Source organism: Hippichthys cyanospilos, chromosome 4 (assembly GCF_059441005.1).
Source record: "Hippichthys cyanospilos isolate Australia breed blue-spotted pipefish chromosome 4, RoL_Hcya_1.0, whole genome shotgun sequence".
Taxonomy (NCBI): Eukaryota; Metazoa; Chordata; class Actinopteri; order Syngnathiformes; family Syngnathidae; genus Hippichthys; species Hippichthys cyanospilos.
In genome coordinates, this window is record NC_142372.1 from 14,059,620 (window position 1) to 14,084,922 (window position 25,303).

Here is a 25,303-nt window from a genome sequence, read left to right on the forward strand (position 1 = left end):
AAAGGTCATATACATGTGAAAACAGAAGACACGTGTGAATTGAGAAATCGTAAGTTGAATGATTTAATGTGGCTTGTGTATGTGCGATAATACGCAAAACGGTGATATAGTAAGGTAACATTTGCTCTTATTGCTCGCAGACGAAAAACTAACTTTTAATCTTCGCAGATTGGTCGTTAGTTTGGTGTGCTATGTGGCTAGCCGTCACTGTGTACTGTAGCACAAATGGTGCGCGTAGAAAGTTTTAAATCCACTTGCACACCAATAAGTTACAGCTTGAATAATACGGAATTTAACACTTATGCAATGCGATGTTCCTTGTCCAGCATGTGTCGAAATTTGAACTTTTCATTACACGCTGTATATACTTTACCACTCAAAGGTAGGGCTTCAATCGTTTGACTGATCGTAAATAATTGCATATATAGCAGAATTTACATTCAGAAGTATATACTGCACAGTTTATGTTGGATGAATCGAGTTCTCTATGACCCGAACCGTTTGGCCCCAGTCCTGATACCTCAATGTTATGCATAAAACGAAAAAAAAAAAAATCAAAATCAAACTATCTTTTCAAAAGTATGGGGACAATAATTGTACTATACTGCAAACCTAAACCCCCTATTCTTCTCATTTCAGTAATTGCAGAGGTTCTAACAAAGATCACTGGTTAATTTAGCCCCGTTGAACTTCATATTTAAATGCAAAGGACCATTACGTAATGTATTTGATTAAAAAAAAAAATGTAAAGGGACAGTGTGTAAGATTTGGAGCATTTTTCATTATGGACAGCAGGAGGTGCTGCAGTTGCTGCATTTACCATTGTCCATAGCTATAACTAACATGGCCACCTCGTGAGAAGTGCCACCCCCCATGTAATATCATTTAATGATAACTAGACCTACAATTACATTTAAAACACACTGTTGGTCATTAACAACACATGAATTTGCAAGTTTGTGAAATTTACGTTGATTATTTATTCCTTTCAAATAAAAAAATTGTCTGAATGTTACACACTGTTCCTTTAAGACACTGACTTGATGCACAGTTTGAGCATTGAATTCAGTGTCACATATTCTAGCTAAATAACGAAATACATATATCGTTTTAGCTCACTTGTTTCTCTAAAATCATTAATTTTGGGTAATACACAAAAACTGCTTATCTGCTGTAATGCTTTCTACCTCCCAATTAGGTTTGAGAGGCAGCAACCATGGCTGCCATCTACTCTGGCATCCATCTGAAACTGAAGAGTCCACAAACTCCTTGGGAGGACAAGTTAAAGCTGGCTCGTTTTGCCTGGGTCTCCCCTCAGTGTTTGCTGCCCAACAAGGAACAAGTGGGATAAAGTCATCCATCAACTACCGAAATACAACTATTTGTTAACAAGAGATTATTAATTCATAATGCACATTTTTATTTTGTCCTGATATAGGTCCTGTTGGATTGGTGCATATATGCGCTGACAGGCTGGTACAATAAAAAATTGGATTTCTCACAAACTGTGCTAGAGGGCCTGTGGAGTTGCCTTGATGCGTTTCTTCACAGTCAAAAGCTCCACGTCGCTCTCAAGCAGGGCAAGATGGTCAGCGTGAGGCTCAACATGGCACAGGTGGATGAGTGTTCTTTGTTGGATTCAAATTTACTTTTAAAATGATGAAAAACGCTACACATTTCAGCAGAAACAATTTTTTTATTAACTAGATTGAATAGTTTTACATTTCCTATTGAAATAAAGATAAATACTATTTTCAGACATTTGTAGAAAAACAAAAAAGAAATGTCAGTATTTACAATTTTGGCATTTTTAATACCCAGTCTAAGTGTCCCTAGGTGGCTCTGCATTGCAACCAGTACCGAATAGTTCAATTTTAAGGACAATTCTTGATAATACCGAGTATGCAACAACACAAATAGACATAAAACATCTATCCATCCACTCTCTAAAGCACTTACCCATTTTTTTTTTGCCTCTAGTTGTTACTCAACCTCCTTGAGGAGTGTACCAACAACCCTACCAGGCTGTCGGTGGGTGTGCCCACTCTGTTGAGTGTGTGCCAGGCAATAATCTCATCCTCTACTCTCTCATCTGTTTTTACCACCAAATATGAACTCATGGTCACTCTCTCAGTTAAAGTTTGCTGTGTTGCCTGCCATGAACTGCAACAAGCTTTGCCCTCTGCATCCCATCAGCCTGATCTCATTGCTGCTGACACTGGGAGTGAGTGGCTTCACACAAGTGACCTGGACTCTCAAGCTGAAGTGATCCTTAACCAGGCACTAGAGGAGAGGCCGAAGAAAGTCACCGCTGGAGCTCAATTGTTTGAGTTGTTGCTTCAAGTTTTAACATCATATTCAGCAATTCAGCGGCAACAATCCAATCCGAACAGGGTTCTCACCTCTGTAACAAACCAGCTACTGCAACCGTTAGTGCTCTTCAGACACATGCTGACATCTGCTGAGTATGCTCCCTCCATCACACATTTGAGTCTCCGCCAGCATCTATGCCGAGATATCCGGGTCAGGATAGACTCCATTCTTCAGTTATCACTCTTCTCTGCTGAGCACCTGGCATCCTACAAGGAGGAGCTTCTACCTTCCAAAGAGGATACTGGGAAACGTGGACCTGGTGGGACAAAAAGCCTTTTAAGGCCAGTCAATGCTGTCATTTGCAAATTAAGTTCTTGTGAGCCACATCTGCTCTACCCAGTAAGGTCAAACACAGTGCCATTACTTTTTAAATTGTTTTTAGAAAGCTACAGAAAATGTAAAGCCGAAAATGAGGAAGAACAGAGGATGCTAAGTTTTTATTTCCTCACAAAGTTGCTGCCTGTTTTGGATTTGTCCCCTTCCAATGTCCCCTGTTCGCCAGAAAGTTGGAGCCTGGCTCTGTTAGGTGTGGAATCACTACTTAGCCAGGCATTGTCTGCGGATATTTATAATGTGGCAGCAGACAGAATAAGACATGCAGAGGTCCAGCTCAACTTTTATAAAAGCATCTCACAAATTCTCGTCAATCAGGCGCAGCCTAGGTGAATCACTGATTTTCAACTTCTCTGTTGTCTTTAAGAAGTAGTGCTTTAACAAAGAATACATATTCTCTGTGTTTCAGCATCCCTGCATGGTATCGTTGTTTGAAGGTGCTATTGGGTCTCAACCACATGATTCTTGAGGCAGATTTGGACGAGTTGTTGTCTTCAGCCTGGGTTAATGCTGACTGTATGGAAATGAGAGTCCAACGAGCCAGACAGGTCTTGTTGCAGCTTTCTATTTTTTTTCTTTTAAAACTACAGGAATTCTGTTCATAATTGCCGTCAAGCAGGGTGAAACAAGTCAGTTTGCTACAGTCTGGAGCAGGAAAACCTTGCTCACTCTGTATTTACTTTGCTGGCTATGTTGGAGCTCAGTTGTTTAGGTAGTGTAATGGCAAGCTGTCAAGAGCAAGCTGTTTGTAACAACATATGAGCAAACAAACCAAGTTACGGCATCTATCTTTCTAAACGCACCTTCAGCCGACTTGATATTGACATGACTACCAAACTATTCTAAAGCTATATTGGAATAGTTAGGTCTTTAAAATAATCTGGGGGCCTGATTTTGTGACTCAAAAGTACTCGGTATTTTGCTGACTGGCAACTTGAGTTGAATACTCGTTCTGGTAGTAATCTGGAAAAGTGGTATTGAACATCTTCACTGTATATATAGTACATATGTTGATACAGTGAAATTAGTACATCTTAAGTGCTGCAAGAGTATCAAATGTAGGCATGATACAAAAAGAATACTTCATGGTAAACATAGATCAAAGATATGAGTTTTAAATGAAAATGAATGTAAACCAAGCTGTATTGTAGGCCGTTGATTCACTGACGCACAGAAAAACAAGACGCTTTGCCCCAAAATGTCATTGCCACAATGCTGCAAATAGTTGAGAATGTTTAGTATGATGTAACACCTATTTTTCCATTCTACAACAGATGATGCTGTGCAGTCTTCTACAGACATACACCAAGCTCCGTCAGCTGCCGCGCTTCTTCTCTGAACTCTTCTCAGTGATTTGTCAGCATTCTCTTGACAATGTTCGACGCCCTCTTCTCTGCGACAGCATCTGTGCTGCACTCACAGCAAGTGTTCTAGACACACCTCCTTCGCAGGGCTTTGAGATATGCTCCTTAGTGTTGGAGAAGATTAGAAAACATGTTTTACCTGACCTGATGATGGAAGATGGAGAGGTTCAGAAGATGAAGATCGATGGACCGAAGGGTGGAGTAGAGCAGGAGCGAGAAGATGCAGCAATGAAACTTTGCTGTCTGAGCCAGATCCTTCACTTGTTTTTATTCAGTTTGAAGACTTTAGACAATGCTTCTCCACTTCCCTTAGTCAGACAAGGTCAAAGCCTCATGGAGGAGATTCAGAAGGTTCTCAATGATCTGCTGCTCCTTTTGTCTAAAGAAAGCAAGGCCATGAAAGCAAATGTGAAGTCAGGTCAGAAAGCTAAAAAGAAAAGTAAAAAGAATGTGGACCAGGCAGAGTCTAAACCTGTATGGGAGCTGAAAACCCAGGAGGCAGTTCTTCTTCTCAAATACAGTTGGATAGAAGTAGACACACTTTTTCACAATTACTGTAGCAAATACACACCTCTTGACTCGAATGCTCCAGCCCTAACAAGCATAGAGAATCTCCTAAATTGTGAGATAAACTCTGTACGACTTTACCCATGTAATCCCGCCAGCTTTGTATATCTCAAACTCCTCGTTTTACAGCAGATTAAGAAAGTTCTGTTTGACTTAGACTTATTCGCAGAATCAAGTACCTCAGAGTCCCTAAGCAAGGCAGTCAGCTTTATGTCAGCCAGAGATGAGCGCCAATTATGTTCAGCAGATCAGATATGGGATGGGCAAATGACTAGTGTGGACTCCAGCTCCGATTGTGTTGCACACTGGTACATTGTCACGTTGAACTTACCTTTGCTGGCCCCATACTTGAATAGGGAAGATGTTGACTGCATCGCAAATGTTCTGGTCACGTCGTTGCTGAGCGAGCAGTCCAGCAAAAACAAAGATCAACTGTCTGTCTACCGCATATCTTCAGACCTTATTCATAGCGCCATTCTGCCAGAGTTGCCATCTCTGTTCTCCGCTACTGCTGGTTCGCTCTCAAGAAGGATTTTTGAGGTTCTAAAAGCGGCACATGCCCCTAAAGTTTGTCCCACCCTTACGAAATATCAGGAAGCACAAAAAGGTGAGATGGAGATTTTGCCCGCCTCAGTGAAACAGACCATAATAAAGGATATCATTGTGTCGTCGCAAACTGGGAAAGTGTTTGTATTTTTGAGCGACGCTCAAACCAAAGAACTGATGGACTTGCTGTCAATCCTATCAATACTAAACCCAGATGGACTCAATTTTGAGGACCTATCATCCGTTTTTCTCCTCCTTGTCTTCATGCTCACATCCACCGCTTGTTATTCCGAAGTTCCAGATCGCGCACGTTGTTGCGCAGGATTCCAAGTAAAGGTGCTCGAGATACTTGCTTGCCTTGTTGAGGGCAATAACTTCCAAGGTGTTCTGAAGATCATTCACGGCAGCACACTAATACAGGCTGTATTGTCCTCAATCTTCTGGCAGACTAAGAAAGGACGCTTTAGCTCCACCAGCAGCTCTGATTGGTTGGATTTGATGAAAGCCATGCAGGAATTCATCATATGTTTTGTCGGATTAATAATTGTCAGGAACAGCAGTGTGCGCCTCAATCTGGAACAGATTGCCTCATTTCTTACTAGTGAGGACATTGCATCAAATTCTAGAGCTTCCATAATGTGTGCTCAGCTTCTACTGGCATCGTTGGGCGCCTTCTCCAAGGCGATAACCTCTTACCTGGGAAAGAGTAAACCATTGGATCAAACTTTGACCCAGACCCTTGCACGAAGCACATTTTCATTGGGATCAGCGGTGGAGTTTGTCCTGAAGGCCCAGAGCTGCAGTGAGCCCGCCATGCAGCCCACCTGTTCCCTCAGTCCCGCCTTTGTGGTCGACACTCTCGCAGTCATGCTGCAGTGCGAGTTGTCGTGTATGGCTGCAGGGACCGATGCTGAGACCACCATGAGGCACAAGTCTCTCTATGAAGGTTTCTGTCGGCAGGTCCTGAAAGAGATGAACTCTGCGGCCAGACCTGTGGACTTCTTGGTTGCCTCCCTGCGTTTCCTGTCAGCGTTCTACATGGCAATGGCCAAGATTGGAGGAAAGGAGGAGGAGGAGGATGGAGAGGAAAACAAGAAAGTAAAAGCCATGGATGAGTTGTACGTTCAGATTATACAAAATGTGCACAAACTTTTGACTGGTAAGTAATACGTTGTCATTTCTGTGCCGTATTTGCTTATGCAACTGCACCAACTAATAGATGCACTACGCGGACAAAAATATTCAAGCGTTAATACAGCATAAGTAATATTGGGAACTGTGTAGCTCTAATCGTCTCCATTCCTTTGATGATGAGATTTCAGAGTTTGTGAGTTAATGTGATTGGGAATTCTATTTCTTTCACAGAGTTTGAATACCGAGCTACATTTACCTTGTTGCAGTCATTAAGAAACTTTTGGGGAAATCTTACTTGTCGTTGTACTTTTAATAGAACATTTTATTCACTTTTCTTGAGTAAAGAAGAAACTATATATTTGATACATTTTTACAGCTTCTGTACTTGTTTTTTCATCATTGATATACGCCTATGAGATTTATTTTGGGATTGTTAGAGACTTGTTCTGCTTGCCTCCATATTTTTTTTCAATCCAACTGAGACTGATGACCCCATTCGATTAATGTTATTCTAAACAAAGGTCACTGATACTCACGTTCAGTTAAATCCTGTGAATAATACATTTTTTGAGGGAGGGGTATCATTCAGAATACTAATTAAGAAATGAAAAGTGCATTTCAGACATTTTAGGAGTACATGGGAACTGTTATTTTAAAAAAAAAATCACACTTCATACTTGACACACTTGAAAATACAACCAATTCATTTTGAAAGCAGTTAAGAAATGAAAAGATAGTTTCCTAAAAAAAGAAAGACTTAGATTTTGAACAACATTTTTTAAAAAAAACACGATTTTAAAAATATGAAAGATCTAGATCTTAAATATAGATTTTTTTTTAACCTAGACAAAAAAGCATTTACACTTTGTTGGTATGTTGTACATCTTTATTCAGTCATTATTCTAAATAAAGAATACCTGGACAAGGGAGCATTGTATAGACACGCACCAAGGGAACAAAAAAGCTTTTTTGTGATTTTTTTTTGGGGGGGGGATTACATGAGTTGTCGAGCCAAAAGTATTATTGATTTACCACAAATAAAGAATCCTTTGAAATCCCCCCTGGCCCTGTGCCATATAGTGCTTGTGTAGTGATAAGCAGAACAATTAAATGCTCTTCCACTAATTAGCAGAAGGTACATAATGTACCTTTTTTGTATTCTCCACCTCATATCATTCGTACAGCACTAAGTCTTAGCAAGTGCAATACTGTTTAATATGTTTTTGGATCAGGCTTTCTTATTGTAACATTTTGTTTCAAGGGCTTGTCAACTCTGGTACGCTGGAATTTGTAAACAAAATGTTTTGTCTTTTAGCTCCATGGCCATCTCTATCTGACTTAAGTGAGCTGGAGCCATCTGTGCAAGAACTGCTGCACCACCTACTGGAGAACAGCACACCCTGCCAGTTCAGCATATTGCTGACTTTGATCAAAGATGGGTTAGACACTTGCCAGCTGAGCTCTGGAAACTATAAGGTTTGCCTTTCTTCTGGTATTTTTGCAATGATGGACACACACCAGTTCAGATAATAGGTACACCTTGCCAACCATCATTGAATCATTTTGGGAGCTGTTTATTTTATTTTACAGTCCTCTTGACATCCTTCAACTGTTCAGGTGTATCTTGAGTGTGTAGTATCAAACATATGGCCTGTTATCTCACTCTGCCCTCTGTTTACTTGTTTCCAGGAAGTGCTGGCTGTTGTCATCATTGCCAAGCTACTGTCCTGCTGTCAGTTACCTGAACCTTGCTCCAAAACCCTGTGGTTCTTTGCACCGCAAATTTTGTCTGCTATTGTGGTAAGCAAAATGAACACATGCTGTAATAAACATAGGTTTTTCCAGAACATAACAGTCATTGATTTTTTTTTAAACTATAGTACTTAAATGCACCGTGTCCAGTATGCTTCGATTTTTGTATTCATGCGTTTTGATGGAGTGAGAAGGCAAAATCAGGAATTACTCAATAATGTGCACAATCAGACCTGTGAGAGGAGCAGAATATATTAGAAAGAAACTCAAGTGTTCTGTCGTAGTACTGCTGCTCTGTATCTGTAATCATTCACTGACAGCTTGCCAGAAGAATATGTGAAACCCATAAGGAGTTACTTGTCAGCCAAATAACAATCACACACCCACACAACACACATTTACTACATGTCACAATGTTTAACCCATTTAATGAAGTGCCGATGTTTAAAATAATCATTTCAAAATGTTTAATTCAAAATGCTGTACATATCAGTATCCCCATTGTAACTTGTCACCATATTAAAAGGGTATTTTAATTTTGTTAGTTTCTTGTAAGGTTGTCAAGTCAGGACATGGGCTTGACTGTGACCTTCACCATTCCTACCATGACAGCGGTGACGACACTTTTGCGTCAGGGCGAGGGTCAAATCCGTTACCCTCATCACGTAGTCTTGGTCCTCGGAGCGCTTCAGGCTGTGCCGCTTGACCACCTGACACCAGCAGTTTACCAGTCTGCGTTCTTGGCTATTCATGAGGTTCTTTTTGCCATCCTCCAATGCCATCCTCAGGTTTGTTTACTTAATGTATATGCGTTTAAATAAACACACCGATAATTTAATCTAACTGTTCTTGTCCTGACAGTCAAACTTTTCGTGCTGTGATTCCCAACCATCCTGCCAGAGAAAGTATACAGTTTTGCTCAATTTGTCTGAAATATTATTTCTAAACCACGGCTGTATTTATGAATCCCATTAATTGTCAGGCATAAAATACAATTAAATTCAATTAGTTTGCAGTAGATTAAATGAATTTCTGTATCCACCTGTTGCCATTCCTACAATAGCAAAAATCACGGCCCCTGCGTGTATATCAACTGTATGCTCATTTAAGTCCAGATTTGATACTGAATTAATTTGTGATTGAATTGTGACAAGCTTACTATAATTACACTATTTACAGTATACTTTTTGGGAAATTGTTTTGTGGTGTGCTGAGAGATTTTGCTCATGTAAAGTGGGTGCCTTGGCTCAATAACTGGTAAGTCTAGGAAACAATGTTGTTAATGCCATGAATCGATGGCAAATTTTGCAAAGATACAAAGTATGAACAAAGTACAAATTGCAGCCCACACCACATTACCAATCCCAAACACCGTAATTGAATATTCTTCTGTGTTGCTGAAGTTGATGTTTTATCAAACTTATATTTTCTATCTTCTATTTATTCATATGGCACATGACTAACTATGGTAAATTAAAGCCCTGAAAGTCAAATTTGTCACCATGAAATAGGTATAACGTGCATGAAATACATTATTTGGGATCCAGAGAAGAGATAGAGGTTGGACCTAAAGACTATGGACATGGATAGTGTGATTAAATTTCATTTCAGACAGGGCATGCACCAGAGTATAGTCTGCCTCTGCAATAACAAATAATAACACATGATACTTTACCTAAGGCAGCTATTTTACTTTACACTAGTTTCACAGCAAACCACCATATATAATGTCCCAAAAAATATGAATACTGAAATACAGAAATTATGACCTTGATGGTTGAACGCATTCATGAAGCAAATGCTTTTTCTTGCATTTTGCTCATATTAGATCTGTTTCCTAAGTGTAAATGAATATTTTGTGCTGATTACATCTATGTTGTAGCCAGCTAGGGTTTGTTTGGGGCCTCTGTAACAAACAATAAAGCTGCTGTGCCCTGTTAATTCAGATCAGATGTTTTTGAAGTTGAAAGACTGCAGCGGAGGAGACTGAGCGGAGGGCAGTGGGCGTTCGATAGTGCTCGAGTGTGGTGATGCGGAAAAAGAAAAGATTTGGTGACGTAGAAGTGAATGCGGTGCAAAAAGAAGCAGGAGAATGGAAAAGGAGGATGTGACTGGACTGCATAATGCAGGTTAAGTGGAACAGGAAAGTGAGCTGAAGTGGTGAGGTGTGATAGGTCAGTGTTAGGGGGGGTGAGACATTGGAGTGCTGGCATTTACTGATGGAAACCATTTGAGTTGATGACATCACCTGCACCCCACACCAAAGCCACTTATCCCCCACCACTCCCCGCTCCGTAAGGTCTGTTTTCCCTTACTCTCTGTCAGTCCACTGCAGCTTGAATTGAGCAGTTACTAATGTTGCTATGAACCATTTGTGAATCTATAAACATTCAGTACCTTGCTCAAGGGTATCTTAACAGAGCTTGGAAACAAATTGGCATCTGTAAGCATATCCACATAGCATAAATAATAACTTCCCAACCTTATGATTCCTTGAAATCTTTAGTATTATTTTTTTTTGCATTCGCTAACGTCATTTGAAGCTATAGTATGTAAATATATATGGCATCTGAGCATTTTTCCATTGCTAAACACAAATTTTTATGTCCTTCCCTTTCTGACAATTTCATAAGTGCATTTTGCCCTTTCTTTGTGTGCATTCAGGTGATGCTGAATGCCATGCCATCATTCTTGAATGTCTTTTACCGTCTAGTGGCTTCCATCATGCAGGAAGGTCGGCAGAGAGGAGCCAATGACACAGGTACATTTTTCATATTTATGGAACTGAGCTCAAATTCAGACTTGGCTGAGCAAGGACTTTATTTTCATGAATATTATAACACAAAAGCTGTACATTGAAATTAGATATGTAAATGGTAATTGTGACTCCTCTAATTTCCAACAATGGATTTACGGTAATCTTATGATGCGAAAGATACATGTATTTATGTATTTTGTTTTCAAGTGTAATTTATTTTGGTCATTTCAATTACATTAAAATATTGTGGGATGTCTAGTATAAGGGTTCTCAAAGGTTTTATAAGACAATAAAAATGCTTTGCTCTCAGAGTGCTACCAGGATGACCATTCAATTAAAGTAGCATTTTGAAAATACACACTTACTGGTCGTTGCAGTAAACTTCACTGGGTACTGCAACAAGGCAAAAGCATATACCAAAAATGCTTTCTAATGCAGCAGTTTTGTAGGAAGTCTTTGTAAGAGACTTTTTTTCATAAAAAGAAGAATTTTTAAAGAGAAGAAAGCACTAATACATAACTTCAAATGCTTCGCAGTTTTTCCAAAAAGACCCTAAAACGTATTTTATATGGTTTTTTTTAAAAGCCCCACACGTGAGAAAAATGTTATATTACTCTGACAACCTGAGGTGTCTTATCCGAAATTGTTAGCACTAACAGCAGTACAAGAACATGTATAACATAAATTTAACAGACAGTTTGTGCGATTTTTAAAGGACTGTAATTCACTATAAAGTGCTGAAGAAACTGCACTAAACATCCCAGGAGAACACCTGGTGAACCAAAGTATGTTTTATTATTACTGTATTTTTTCCCATAAACCCCTCATCCGCTGCTTTAATTAACCATTTCATTATGACTTTGATTTATGACTCTGCTTTGGAGACACCTTACCTTATTTTATAGCTCCAGCAATCTGGTGGTGTATTTGTAGGTAATATGTTGACTTGCAGGTTAATTAATTAATATCAATATGTGTTTGCAGGTGGAGAAAATGAGGTGTATTTGCAGTGTGCCCGACTGGTAGAAAGGATGTACTCTCACATTGCTGCCTTCCCTGAGAGCTTCACCCCACTGTCTGGCTTCATGGTGGCTCAATATGTCACAGAACTGCAAAAGGTACACAGACACACACACATACACGCGTGAGGGATTTCTGTGATTTATTTTTCCAATATTAGCATTGGAAAATAGTTTTAATGGTTGGCAGACGTCACACAGTCATACATAGTCACCGATCCAAAACCATCTGTCATCCGTGTCAGCGTTTTTTTTTTTTTTTTATGCAACTGTGACTGTGAGTGGCACACACACACACACACACACACACCCACCCACATGCACATACACAAATGAGGCAGCAGTATCTCAGCTGATCCAAAGATGTAGCGCTGTCGGCTCACATTAACATTCGGCAGAGCTGTGAGATTACGACATAGGAAAGAAGAGTCGAAGAAGTTATTCTGTCAGCGCTGTTTAAAATGTTCCCAAGTCTGTGCAAAGGGGTTCTGGATTACTATAGCTCCATGCGCTAGATTTAAGCATTTGGCCTGATGTTGGTTCAAGGCGCAGTGAGTCACGTCTGGCTTGTGAACATGGCTCCGCTCCGCTACCAGACTGTATTTAATGCGACGCCTCCTTGACTCAGCGTTTTGCAGCAGAGTTAACGCATTTAGAAGAGGACATAGGGACAGACAGACAGCCAAATGAATGAACAGGCTGATGGAAAAGGCAGAAGGAGGGGGCCATTTAAGTCATCAAACAGTAATGTTTGCTGTAAATTTAGCTTTTTAAAATGCAAGAACTTCATGCAAGTCTAATGTAATTTAGCCCCATGTCTGTCCTGATTTTCAGAAACACACATAAAATTTTCCAAAAAGTAGTGTAGTATTATGTGTATTATTTTATTTTGACTGCCTGTCTTCTGAGTAGGGGAACCACATACATTAATTATAAGGACGGCTTTATTTATAATTTAGTTTAAAATACGGCTTCACAGAACGATGCAAATTGATCCAGGAGTCAATATTCTACCATCTGCACAAGTTGGGTTTTTAGGGCATGTGTTCTATAAACATGGCGCTATATTTTAGCCATTGACGTGTCCAAATTTTTTTATAGAAGAAGTTGAAGCGTGAAAGATTGAGAAATAAATGGGTTATACTAATAAGGATGTTTTTTGATCCGTTTTTAAAGGCAATATCACATAAAAACATTCTTGAAAAAGATCATTCACCATAATACTTCACCCAATTTTCAAAATTCCATCAGGGTGAAGTGGCCTCATTCATTTTTATAGCAATCCTGTCACATCGCTACTTGTTGCACAGTACGGTGCAATCGTAAAGCTACACATGTGGAAATGTTTTGCTTGTACCACTAAAGCTTTTGTGAGCACACGGTTGTTGTCCACACATATTTCAACATTGTGTTGGAAGATATTGAGCTTCACTTTGCATCACCACCCTCATTCCTCGCCACTAGTTCTGTGGTCTCACTGGTATGAATATTTTAAGACTTGCATCGACTGGAATCACCAAAGCTAGCTAGAGTAATAACTGCTATTCTCATCCTCAACAAGGCTATTTCATACTCTCTGGCCCGGACAGACCTATAAAGCCTTTGCCACCTTGTTGGGCAATAATTTTACTACTTCACAGAGAATTGTAGAAATCTGGCAACGGGAGCGGAGAGGGGAGTTGAAAGTCTTCTGTCGAATGGCTGATTGGAAGACAAGATAGCCAAAATGCATGATTAATATTTAGTTCATTTGATGCTTTAAATGTTAATGCATATTGAAGTCGACTAATTAGTTCAAACCCTACTTAAGATGAATTGTACTGAGCATTAATAATGACACGGCTCCTTCTGACGAACAAACATCGGGAACCCCATTCAGTTTTTGCAGCGTTTTAAAATTGATTCATTGCCCTCCCACTTAACATGCGCCTTTGACATACTCTACACTACTGTAGTATATTGCTGTCAGTGGCAGTGAATGAGTGGCATCGACATCGATGCATTGCTATTTAAAAGCATCATCTGTCGTCATCATTTCCTACATACCTGCTCAATGTTGTTTCCATTTGACAAATACTCGATGTATTATGCCCATTCATTTCTCCTTCCAACCACTGGCTTTGGTTCAAGGTTTTCTGTTGTGAAATGTATTAACTGAATATAGCATTACGAATGATAGCAATTACTGTCGTACACACTGGCAGGCGTTTGCTTACCCCTTTGAGCGTGAACACTTACGATTAAATTGTGTGAGCCCTAGTGAATAACATCAAACATTTTTTTGAATATTTAATTTAGTATAATCACTGCATACAACTTTAAAGAGTAATTGTATCATCCATGGTAATGTTAAAACAACTTTAGGGTTCTGCTGGCTGGTCAAGTAAAATGATAGGACTCGAAATGAGGTAATCTAGCATTGCCATGACAACTGAAACTCTGTCCTCAGTACAACACGCCACAGTCAAAATGATAGTTTCTAAAGGTTAAAGTTAATAAATTGAGTGAATCCTCACATTCTTTGTTTATTTTCTTCAATTACAACTCTTGTTCCTGTCTCCAGGTTACTTTACAGCCAGACATCAAGCTGCACCTGACAGAAGGAATCTACCTCATACTGGACTTGTGTCTGGAGCAGCATATCAAATTCCTATCTGCAAGCTTGCAGTCTGGAGTCCGTGAGGTGTTTAACGAGCTCTACAGTAGCTACACCCACTACCACAAACCCCAGAGACAAGGAGAAGAGAAATACACTGTTTGAAATCACACACGGCAGACTCTAATTTAGGTCCGGGTGACCCTTTAAGTGTTGACATGAATTATGTATTAAACAAGAACAATGATCTAACAGGCAGTAGTAATCAATAATGTGGGTAGGCTATGTATTTTCCCTTTTTTACTTATTGAAACAGATCATGTATTAAAAACATATGCACATTATCATGATTGATTTTTTAACTCATTTCACACATTTTTATGTTTTTTAAGGATCCAGAGCCAGGCAGCTATTTATTTTTTTTCATTTTTACAGTTTTTTTTCCAAGTATTTGGCTAAAGGACAATACAGTTTTTTCTAGTGTTTGGCTAAAGGACAATCTAAAAATGGGTGGTACTATATGAATTAAATACTAATTCAATAATCAGTTACTTTATTTATTTCTAAAGGAATTGATTACTTAATGAAGTAATGAAATGATTTCTTTTGGTATTAAAGTACTGAAGTAATTAATTGCGCTAAGGTTATTAATTGATTACTTTAGGTTCTAAAGTACTCGCTCGCTGCTGCCATGTAATCAGTTACTTTAGTTATTAGTGATTGATTTATTTAGGAACAGCATTTTTAGATCTTCCTTTAGCCAAACATTTTTAATTACCTGGGATTGAATGTCTGGACTTAAAAAAACATAGGTATGTTTTTTGTGAATGAATGAAGTTATCCTCCTTTTTTCTGAGTCCTGTAAAATCTACTGTCAATAGTCATTTTCTAGCCTCTTCAATGACATTATTTTTTTGAAGTATTTTGACCGAGGTATTACAAGTAGGAGTGCCCCCACCCCCAAAAAGAAAAAAAAACCTTTGCTCATTTACTAATGGAGCTGTCGTTGTGTTTAAATGAATCATTGAGATGACTACAATATTAGTCAGCTTGATGGATTGTGTCAAAACCATATTGCTCCTCTTTTTTTATACAACAGCTCATTCAAGGATGCATTGATTAAAGCAGAAGCTGGGGTATTTTGTGCTGTAGTAGCACAATAATCGTTAGCGCCAACTCCCATGCTACCAAGCTCATCATTTTTTTGGATTCCCTGCACACTTCTGAGAATAAAACTATTGCAGAAGCAGCATTTCCGTGTATAGCTCATGTTTATTCTACATTAATGCTAAACCCGTCAAAGGATTTCAGAGATAATCTGTATGACTGAAATTACCTATTAAAACTGATTTGTGTATATGAGATTACTTTGTGTGTTTGATATGAGAAAAAAAATAGCTATAAACTGATTTGGCCCTGTCTGCAGTTGGGATTTTGTAAGTGCAAACAAAAGTAGTGATAAAGTAGCTGAGGCGCTTATCTTTGTGCTTGGTAAAAACAACACTACGACATCACCAGAACAACAGCATAAAGGCATGTGGCAACATCATGATTTGACCTTGTTTTTCCATTCAGTTGGAACTGGGACTACCTTAACTAAATTACCCTTTACTGGGACAGTGGCCGCTTAAACAGGCAAAAACTGCAAACATTTTTGTATCTTTAAGTCCTAAATAGGCAAGAATTTTCAGGATTTTCGAGAAATTTAGGGCTACGTTAGAATATAAGCAATGGCTGTTCCGAACGCTTTTGGCTGTTTTGCCTGTTTTAGACTATCATCCGAAAGTAGACGCTGTCCCCGGTGAAGGGTTCATGTGGCAAGACTCATGAGCTCTTGTAAATAGGTAATTTGGTTAAAAAAAAAAAAAAAAAAAAATCTAATATGCTGGAAGAGGAATTTCACATTTCAGCATGACAGAGTAGTTCAATGAAAGAATGGCTTCACCAAACTTATGTGAAAACTTTGGAATGGCCCTTTCAGTGCCTAGATCTAAATTGTGTCGTCACAGTGGGTAAAATTGGTCAAGATGTGCTGTTCAGATGGATTCTAATCCAAAAGGTCTGATGTGATTTTATTTATCGATTAACATGGATTGAATTTGACATACTGTATTCATCTCCATGTCACAAAACTTTAAGGGGGATATCTCACACAATTGTTGAGAGACTAATCTAATTGCACAAAGCAAGGAAACAAGTCCTTAAAGGCATTGTACACTTATTTAGCCATTTTTTTGGCAGTAAAAATGGAATGTTCTGCCTATTATTCAGTTCATAATAAAATGATTTTTCATATACATTGAATACATTTAAGAACACATTTGGTCACTTACTGTCAACCGAAAACAAACAAGTGCTCAAGGCTCAGGTAACGGCCAATCATGGCTCACCCAAGCGGAACGGGTACGGGTTGTCTTGGGCCTTGAGCACATGATGTCATTTTCAGTCAAGAGCAAAAGGCACTTGTACGTGAAAAATAATTTAATCATCAAAGTAATTGTAGAAAAAATACTGACTTCTTCCTGGTAAAAATGGCTAAGTACAGGTAGTATCCCTTTAATCTTGAAACACTTTGCTGGTAGATTTAAGACTATACTCGTAGGCGCCTTTGTGAATTTATGTTCATTGTTCTTTATATCGAATTTTGATTGTAGGGAAAAAAAAACAAAGCTAAGGCCCTGAATCTTGGCTTAGTGCCTTTGGCAAACACGTGGCCTGTTTAATGAAGTGAGGCGCACATATGCCATAATTTTTTTATAAGTAGTGCACACTATTGACAGCATTTGTTGTCATTAATAAAGCAAATGGGCGCTGCCATGGTGTGTTGGCACAATATCCACATTTCTTTGTAGGCAACAAGATAAATACATTATTCAGCCACAAGGAAAATTCAGTACTGAGTTAAATATTCACAGCTTTCAATGTGGTAATTTTCCATGTACAATTACGTACATGTCAATCTATTATTGTTACTTTGGTTCTATTTTCATATTTCGGCCAGCAAGGAATTACCTTTCACACTTCATCTTTCACGGCCACGGTGCTTAGTGTTTTTTCCCATTTAAAAAAAAAAAAAAAAAAGCTATACTGCGGAGGGGCGTGCTGTGACGCTTCCCTGCATGCCAAACAGATGAGTTAACTGTAAATACAGTTACTGAAATCCTAAATTGTTAAACCTTACACAGTAAATGTATTGTTATCCCAAGAGTGGATTGCAACTCCTGAAGCGTCAATGTGGTCCTTCGTATTACATTATATGAAATAAAAAATGTAATATGTAATAAAAAAAAAGTTGAACCATGAAATCATTTTGCGACATAATGTGTTTTTGATATAATATTGATGATAAAATATCAAACTTGTCACATGCCACAACAAATAGCAATTATCTTAAAACACATTTCTTAAAACTCCCATTGGGTTAATATGACATTAAAACACGCACGTACACAAGTAGCAGTAAAAAACAAGCAATATGGCAGATGGTGATCTCAGGAAATTAAATATGAACTTAAATGGGATCTTCAAAGTTGTTTTGGGGTCGAAGCCAAATTACCATTTTTTGCTCTATTTCAATGGAATTAAATTTAGATGTACAATATCCGCACTCAAGTTTTCGTTTTTGACCCACGAGACCTGGAGCCGATAAAGAATGTCTTTGATTTGGCTTCCCCTTCATCCGAGCGTGTCTAGCGCCCCTAGCGTAATCACAGAGTACGACAGCAGACAGCCTGTAGCACATACACACGCGCACACAGCCACACATCCTCGCTCGCTGCTGCCAGTGCTGCAACTAAGAAACCCTCACTACAATAAATTCCTTCAACAATCCTCTGTGTCTTTCCCACTCGACTTTATCTCGAGACGCCCCTCGACTCGCCAGCACCGAGCCCTCCTTCACAACGGCGATATCCGACGTTTGATTGGATTACCACGGGTTAGCCTTTGCCCTCTAACCTTCGTTGGCTGAATTTTGGCTAGCTTCTTCCTGCTTTCCCCGGAGGATCGACGACTGCGGAACGGAGAGGCGAAGTGCCCTGCGCGGACATTATAGAGCGGGACGAGCCCCCGCCGCTGACGCCGCCGCCGCTACCAGCGAAGCCCGAGCCGAGCCACCGAGCACTCGGCAGGCGGACGAGAAGAGACTAGGAGACAGCCATGCGGAGGAAATCGAGGATATTGTTGTGTTTTGCGGTGCTGTGGGTCCTCGGGATAGCCTACTACTTCTATTCGGGCACAGTTTTGGGACGTAAGGTAAGACTGCTTCATCTTCCTTTTGAACAATCATTTTTCTTTCAATGAACAAAGCGGCGATAGGGCGCCGTTTTCGGGGTTCCTGTACCCGCTTGAGGCGCTCAGTTATGGCCGCGCCGGTTATACGTAAAACTAATCGAAGGCCCCGTTAGTATTGATAGATTGTATTTGAAGGGGGCGTCATGGTTTGTTTCGGGACAAGTCGGCGAACTTGGACCGATCTCCCGCCGGTTGTTGTCCCGTGGCAGCGGGAAAGAGGCACGCCGGGCGGCGTGTCTTCCCGGGCCGGCGACGTGATGGGAGGCTGCCGGCCTGGTTCACAGGGCAGGCCGAGGGGGGGCTTCGCCTGTGGACTGGTGAACGTCAGCACATGAACAGAGCAGGAAGTGAACCTAGCAGAATGTGAGAGAGAGAATGTGACTGAAATTCATGGTAGTTCTAAATTGGGGCTCCAAGGTTTAGTTGAACTCTACCGTGCTTTGTAGATGTATTTGTCAAGTCCTTTTTACAGACATCTGGCTTTTACTCGGCAAATTGATGGGCTGGAATTTGTCTTGCAACCCAATCGAAATCTCACGGCAACACGTGTTAACCTCTGATTTAATCCAAATTCAGTTTCAGTCTCTGATTTTGTACAGATCGAAGAGAATGTCACTTATTCTTTGTTGTTAGTTGATCTATAGTTCTTCCTTTTTGTTGTTAAATAAACCTATAGCCTAAGGCAGAGGAGGGCAATTAACAACTTGATCGACAGTTTCAGCATAGAGTTGGGGCTTTAAATGTTTTCGTCTGCGTATGGGGTTGCAACAGAAAATAAATGAGAAGCAATGGATTAATCATTAATTTCATCTTCTCAACAGTGAATATTTCCAGAATTTTGGTGTACTCCGCGAAGTCAGACTGATTATTTTTTTACCTTTTTCAAAGTAAGGCACTTGCAAAAACAGACCAAACCAGGAACGGATTCATGATTAATTTGTTAGTACATTATTTTTTTTGCACCCATGAAGACAAGGTCCTGTTTTTGAATGAAGACATGGAAGTTACATTTTGCTTTAAAAACAATCCGATTATTAAAAAAAAAAAAAAAAAGTAATTGTTAGTTGCAGCTCCAAAGCAGGGGTGTCAAACTCATTTTGGCTCAGTGCTGCATGGAGGAAAATCTATCCTCAAGGTAAAATCATGCTGCACTGTATATCTAAAAACAATTCATGTTAATTATATGTAGATACTTGCTCTGCACACTGACGTGGACCCCAACAACCCCCAAATAGCAGTCAACTGTCAAACGTCAAATTTTAAATGTGTCACAGTGTATCACAATATATATATTTTTCTTAAAGGGACAATGTGTAAGAATTAAACCGTTTTTCATTACGGACAGCAGGGGGCGCTGCATTGTCATTGTCCGTACCTATAACAGACATGGCAGCCTCAAGAGGAGTGCCACCCCAATGTAATATGATTTAATGATAACTAGACCAACGATTATGTTTAGAACATACTGTTAGTCATTAACTGATTTAATTGCAAGTTTTCAAAATTTATAGCCATGTAATTGATTCCTTTTCAATGAAAAACGGTCTATTTCTTACACATTGTCCCTTTAAGTTGCATGAAACAAAGAGGACAATTTCTATGTTTTTTTTTTTTCCAATTGTTAAAAAAAAATGCTGTACATATTTTGTATGTAACACATAATAAATAATTAAATACAATAAAAGACAAATATCCAGAGGGAAGAAATTGCCCCAACCAACATCTGTGGTTGTACAACTTTGTGAACTGCAAAGACATTGAATAAAATGGTGCTGTCGTGTCTTATTCTGGACACTGGGTGTCACCCATGAAATGATATAGATTAAATAACAAAACAAAACATGGTCATGACATTATGTCAACCACATTGGAGCTATTTGCTAACAGTTGAGTTGTAAATAAAGTAAATTTATGACGAACTATAAGACCGATTGTTTATAATACAATGTTTATAATACAACAAAGACCAAAAGGTGATTGTGGCTCACGTGGCAACCCCAATCTCTTCAAAGCTAAATGCAAATGCTAACACAAATGTTACATTTTATGTCAGTGAAGCGACGGCAATCTATTTGGAACAAGCATTTCAACTGGTCACTTCACTTTGTAAGTTGCAGTGCTTATCTTCACATTATCGAGCACTAATGTGAGTTGCAACTGACAGCATCTTGGGATGACATGCTTGTTAACTGTATTTTCTATTTTGTAATTTGCAGTGCTGGGATTTGCATTGCTTGTCAAACTAAGATTATTTTTGTGTATTGTAATATTAGTTGTTAGGCACAAGGAAGCCTGCGGAGAAGGATTGAAATAGGTGGTATCGACCACTAGCCCGATTTGCGGCTGACAGCAGCTTCACAAGTATTCACTGGTTTAACCCCCAACAAAGCTTTTTACAACAACCATTCCATCTACATTGTGACTCTTTGGCATCCATCCTCACGCTCGTGAACAGGTGGAGGTTGTCGTGCAATATGCTAATCTGCTCATTAGGGGCAATTAAAAGTTTTGATCTTGAACCAGTAACCTACTGACCGCAACTGAGTGACTTGGATGTAAACGATGCAAACCTAGGATGTACTTTGAGGGTCATAGGATATATCCTCTCTTGTGTGCTTAGGATCCAGTAAGACAAATGTTATAAATGGAAGGTAAACATCCTTCAGGTATCCTTGTGTGTGAGCGTGTGTGCATGCGGCACTCGCCATGGGTGGCTGTCGGCACAGCGCTGCTTTTGTGTGTGAGAACATTCCGTGTGTATTCCACCTGCTTCTTGTCTGGTCATATCAGGCCTCTATGTTTGCATTGCTCCAGTCAACCACATTAGCCTTTTTACTTTCCCATTAGGTTGATAGCCGTGTGTGCATGCGTGTTTTTCATGCATGTTAAAGGGTTCCAAGTGGCAGTAATATCTTGTTCAGGTTGATTTGGAGTTTAGATGTCAGCATATAGCTTCCATATCAGCTAAGTTATTTTCAAATATTTTTCTCCATAAAAGTACAGTGACTGTGGTATAATGATAAATGAAAAACAAAAAATCCATGAATCTGAATCAGTAGCATTTTATTTGTGAGAGTAATTAAAAACGTTCTGTTTCTAAAACATTGCTTGTTTGTTGTTGTTGTTTTTTTTTTTAATAGAATACCAATTGTTGGATGCCTTTCAATGTTGTCCTGTTTTTTCCGCTGTGATTTGTTGAAATTTCTGCCAGGCTGCAATGTGTCACGCTACAATGATGTCACACTATGTAGTTGAAGCATTTACATATCTCCATCGAGCCAACACAACCTGTGGTGAAATAGAAGCCACATTGGTATTTACTATTCCAAACCATGCCAAGATAGGCTTGACTATATGTTCATCTCTGTATGGTCTCTGGACTTGTTTTTAAGTGCTACAAACTAAAAATGCCTCCAATTGCGAAGACTTTACTTGTATCTAGTGCTGTCACAGAGATTAAAATTATAAATTGTAATTAATGGATTCAATTATTCTCTTTTTAATCTTACCTAAAAATTGATAAGAAAAACCCTTATCCATAGTATTATTTTTTTTAGATAATTTTGTTTGTTTTCGCAGCAGATCAAAAGATTGCTATGCAGTCACAAAAATATTGTTAATCATTTGTCAATGTCAATCATTTGTTTTCCTTAACAAATGCAGTTGTAACCATTTACCTTCTATTGTATTTGAGACTAGTCCCATGTGCTGGCTGCAACATTGACTTTCAACCATCAGGAGGAATGGTGCGATCTTAATTTGTATATTTCCAAATACATACATTCACATTAAAGTAAAACGTTGCCCATCATGTCCGTCACTGACTCGCTCATAAATGGGGGATTCATGAGTTTAGTTTAGCAAAGAGCCTTGCTATGGTTTGCTACATTAGTGCTTTGTTGCTATCGTTAGCTTTGGCTGCATTCACTGCTGGATGCTTTTTATGTGCTAGGTTTAACCTGAGCTGCTCCTGTGGTAATCAAACACCCAAACAGGAGTCTTATTATGTTATGACAATGACAGCCAATCAATATCCTCTTCAGGGCACATCACACTACGTTACTTTACTCCAAGGTGACATTGAGGCTTTTTTTTCAAGTTAAATTCACCATTCATTGGACCAACAACTTTCACATGCTTTGATGGATAAAAATGGATCTAATCAGCAGACAGAAAGCAGAATGTTTGGGAATTAAAATTAGATTGATGATATTTAAAAAAAAAAAAAAAATCTAACTATGGCTGTAATTAATTGATTACATTTCTATTGATCTGACAGCCCTACTTTTATTTATCCTTTGAATAATGAAATTAATATAATGGTTCCTTTTGTTGAAATTCTAAGTAAAACTTTTGAAGTTTGCTGCCTATAATCGATCCTGCAACAAGCCATCAACCTTGCCATCTTACAAAGCCCTCCTTGTTGATGCATTGTTGTGCACAGGAGATAGTGTTGCAAAACCTTTTCCGCCAACAAGCATGTTTTGCTTTCTGCCAACCCTTGGGAACGTAGTGTCTACTTTCATGCTAATCAGGGCTGAGAGAAGGAATCTGCGGCAGAATTGTAGTGAGCTGCGGGAAAAGCCAACAGACTTCATTAATGGTGTCAGCTGTTTGAGCAATGGTGCAGATGTTTGGCAAACCTTACAAAACTGCTTTATTTCCATCCTTCTATCCTTTCATGTGCATGTCACCTGCATTTTTTTTTTTGCAAATACAGTGGAAACTTTAAAGCATAATGCCTCTGAAGTTTTGCAGATTTGAATTACTTTGTGTGTTTGTGTGTGTTTTGCTTTGTCTGTTGGCTTTTTGCATTTGTTGTTGTGGATGATATCAGGCGAGGCCTAACCACACTTCACTGATTTCAGACCTCATAGTAGACATGAGGTGGTACATAATGCCAGACATCTCAAAAATGTGGTGCAAAAAAAAAAAGTCAATCTCTTCCGCCTGTACAGGTGTTATGATTTTTTTTTTTCCCGCCTGCCTGTGCATGTCTAAAACTCCAGCTTTATCATTGCAACTGTTATCGATCGTCGGCGATGTGACCTCTCTTGCTTGTTTAAAACAAACATTGTTACACACACAACAGCATGGTCCTCCTCCACAGTGAAGTATCAATTCAGATGTTGTCCCTCACGACATGCTGGAGTGAGTCATAACAGACACACAACTTTAACATTTCAATATTGCACTAATGAGAAAATATGCTGCAATTTTAGCCTATAAGCACAAACAGTATTGACAGTTAGCTAAATAAAGCAATCAATCAATATAATAGAGGTTTTAATGAAGAGATGACAGAAGCAGACAGTGTAAGAATAAATAGGGGTGAGTAAGAGACTGTGGTGGAATCCATCTATTCAGCCATCCTTTTTCTATAGCAGCTTATCCTCACTAGGGTCGCTGGCTTCCTGGTGCCTATCCCAGCAGTCTTCGGGCTGTAGGAGGGGACACCCTGGACTTGTTGCCAGCCACTCGCAGGGCACACAGTGAGGAACAACCATGCACGCACCCAATCACATTTAAGGACAATTTAGAGTGTCCAACACACCTGCCATGCATGTTTTTGGAATATGTCAGCAAGCCGGAGAGAGCCCACGCGGGCTCGGAGAAAACATGCAAACTCCACACAGGAAGGCTGGAGCGAGCTGGATTTGAACCCCGGACTCAGAACTGTGAGGCATACGTGCTAACCATTCTTCCAGTGCCCCTGTGGTGAAATGTGGTAGAATGTAGAGTAATTGATTCCTTTTTGCCATCGCTGAGTGTCATACCACAACAAAAGCAAATACTAATGAACAAGTACGGCTTGTTTTACACCCTTCATTGTGTGTGTTTTGCTTTGTCTGTTGGCTTTTTGCATTTGTTTTCGTGGATGATATCAGGCGAGGCCTAACCACACTTCACTGATTTCAGACCTCATAGTAGACATGAGGTGGTACATAATGCCAGACATCTCAAAAATTTGGTGCAAAAAAAAGTCAATCTCTTTCGCCTGTACAGGTGTTATGATTTTTTTTCCCGCCTGCCTGTGCATGTCTAAAACTCCAGCTTTATCATTGCGTCTGTTATCGATCGTAGGCGATGTGACCTCTCTTGCTTGTTTAAAACAAACATTGTTACGCACACAACAGCATGGTCCTAATTGTAATTGTTGTAATATTACACGCTTTGTCGGCTTCTGCAAATATTTATGCTAGCTAGCATTCAACACACCGCCGGGTTTTTGATGACTTAACGTTCCAACTATTGATGACATGGTAAAATATTTCTGTATATGCCAGCCAGCCGGCCAGCTCATAGTCACATACACATCATATCTCGATTTCCCATGTGAATGTTTTCTTTCCAAGCTAAACTTTCCCCATATAGCAATAATTACATAAAACATTAGATTTGTGTCTTGTTTTTTGTTTTTTTAATTCAAAGCAACACCATAAAGCAATTTCTCTTTGTAATTATCACTAGTAGCCATGTCCAATTGATGAAGTGCGTGCATCTGTAACAAATGTTGGTGTCGTAAACATGTTCCAGCGGCGCACTTGAGATGACCAATTGTTGTGGT

At 39.3% G+C, this 25,303-nt stretch overlaps 2 protein-coding genes across 2 annotated transcripts in view; both read left to right on the plus strand.

Moving 5' to 3' along the window:
• The first annotated feature begins 1 nt into the window (after position 1).
• urb2 (URB2 ribosome biogenesis homolog) lies at positions 2–15,804 on the plus strand. The gene is made up of 12 exons (XM_088413891.1): positions 2–49; positions 1,199–1,342; positions 1,439–1,615; positions 1,981–3,035; positions 3,116–3,254; positions 3,981–6,342; positions 7,633–7,793; positions 8,007–8,117; positions 8,615–8,857; positions 10,734–10,830; positions 11,812–11,945; positions 14,410–15,804. The coding sequence occupies exons 2-12, from the start codon at positions 1,217–1,219 to the stop codon at positions 14,605–14,607; spliced, it is 4,803 nt and encodes a 1,600-aa protein (XP_088270017.1). The 5' UTR covers positions 2–49; positions 1,199–1,216; the 3' UTR covers positions 14,608–15,804.
• A 2,403-nt stretch (positions 15,805–18,207) lies between these two features.
• galnt2 (UDP-N-acetyl-alpha-D-galactosamine:polypeptide N-acetylgalactosaminyltransferase 2) overlaps positions 18,208–25,303 on the plus strand; it is a 58,386-nt gene continuing 51,290 nt past the window's right edge. Inside the window, exon 1 of the mRNA XM_088412456.1 lies at positions 18,208–18,696. Within this exon, the coding sequence (XP_088268582.1) occupies positions 18,601–18,696 (96 nt within the window). The 5' untranslated portion in view covers positions 18,208–18,600. The remainder of the gene's footprint in view (positions 18,697–25,303) is intronic.

Bases quoted from the DNA above. Each gene is read 5' to 3' on its own strand.
- urb2 (XM_088413891.1), top strand. From the start codon at position 1,217: ATGGCTGCCATCTACTCTGGCATCCATCTGAAACTGAAGAGTCCACAA. The intron at 3,036-3,115 runs GTGAATCACTGA...TCTGTGTTTCAG, and splicing joins GTCAATCAGGCGCAGCCTAG to CATCCCTGCATGGTATCGTT. The intron at 11,946-14,409 runs GTACACAGACAC...TCCTGTCTCCAG, and splicing joins ATGTCACAGAACTGCAAAAG to GTTACTTTACAGCCAGACAT.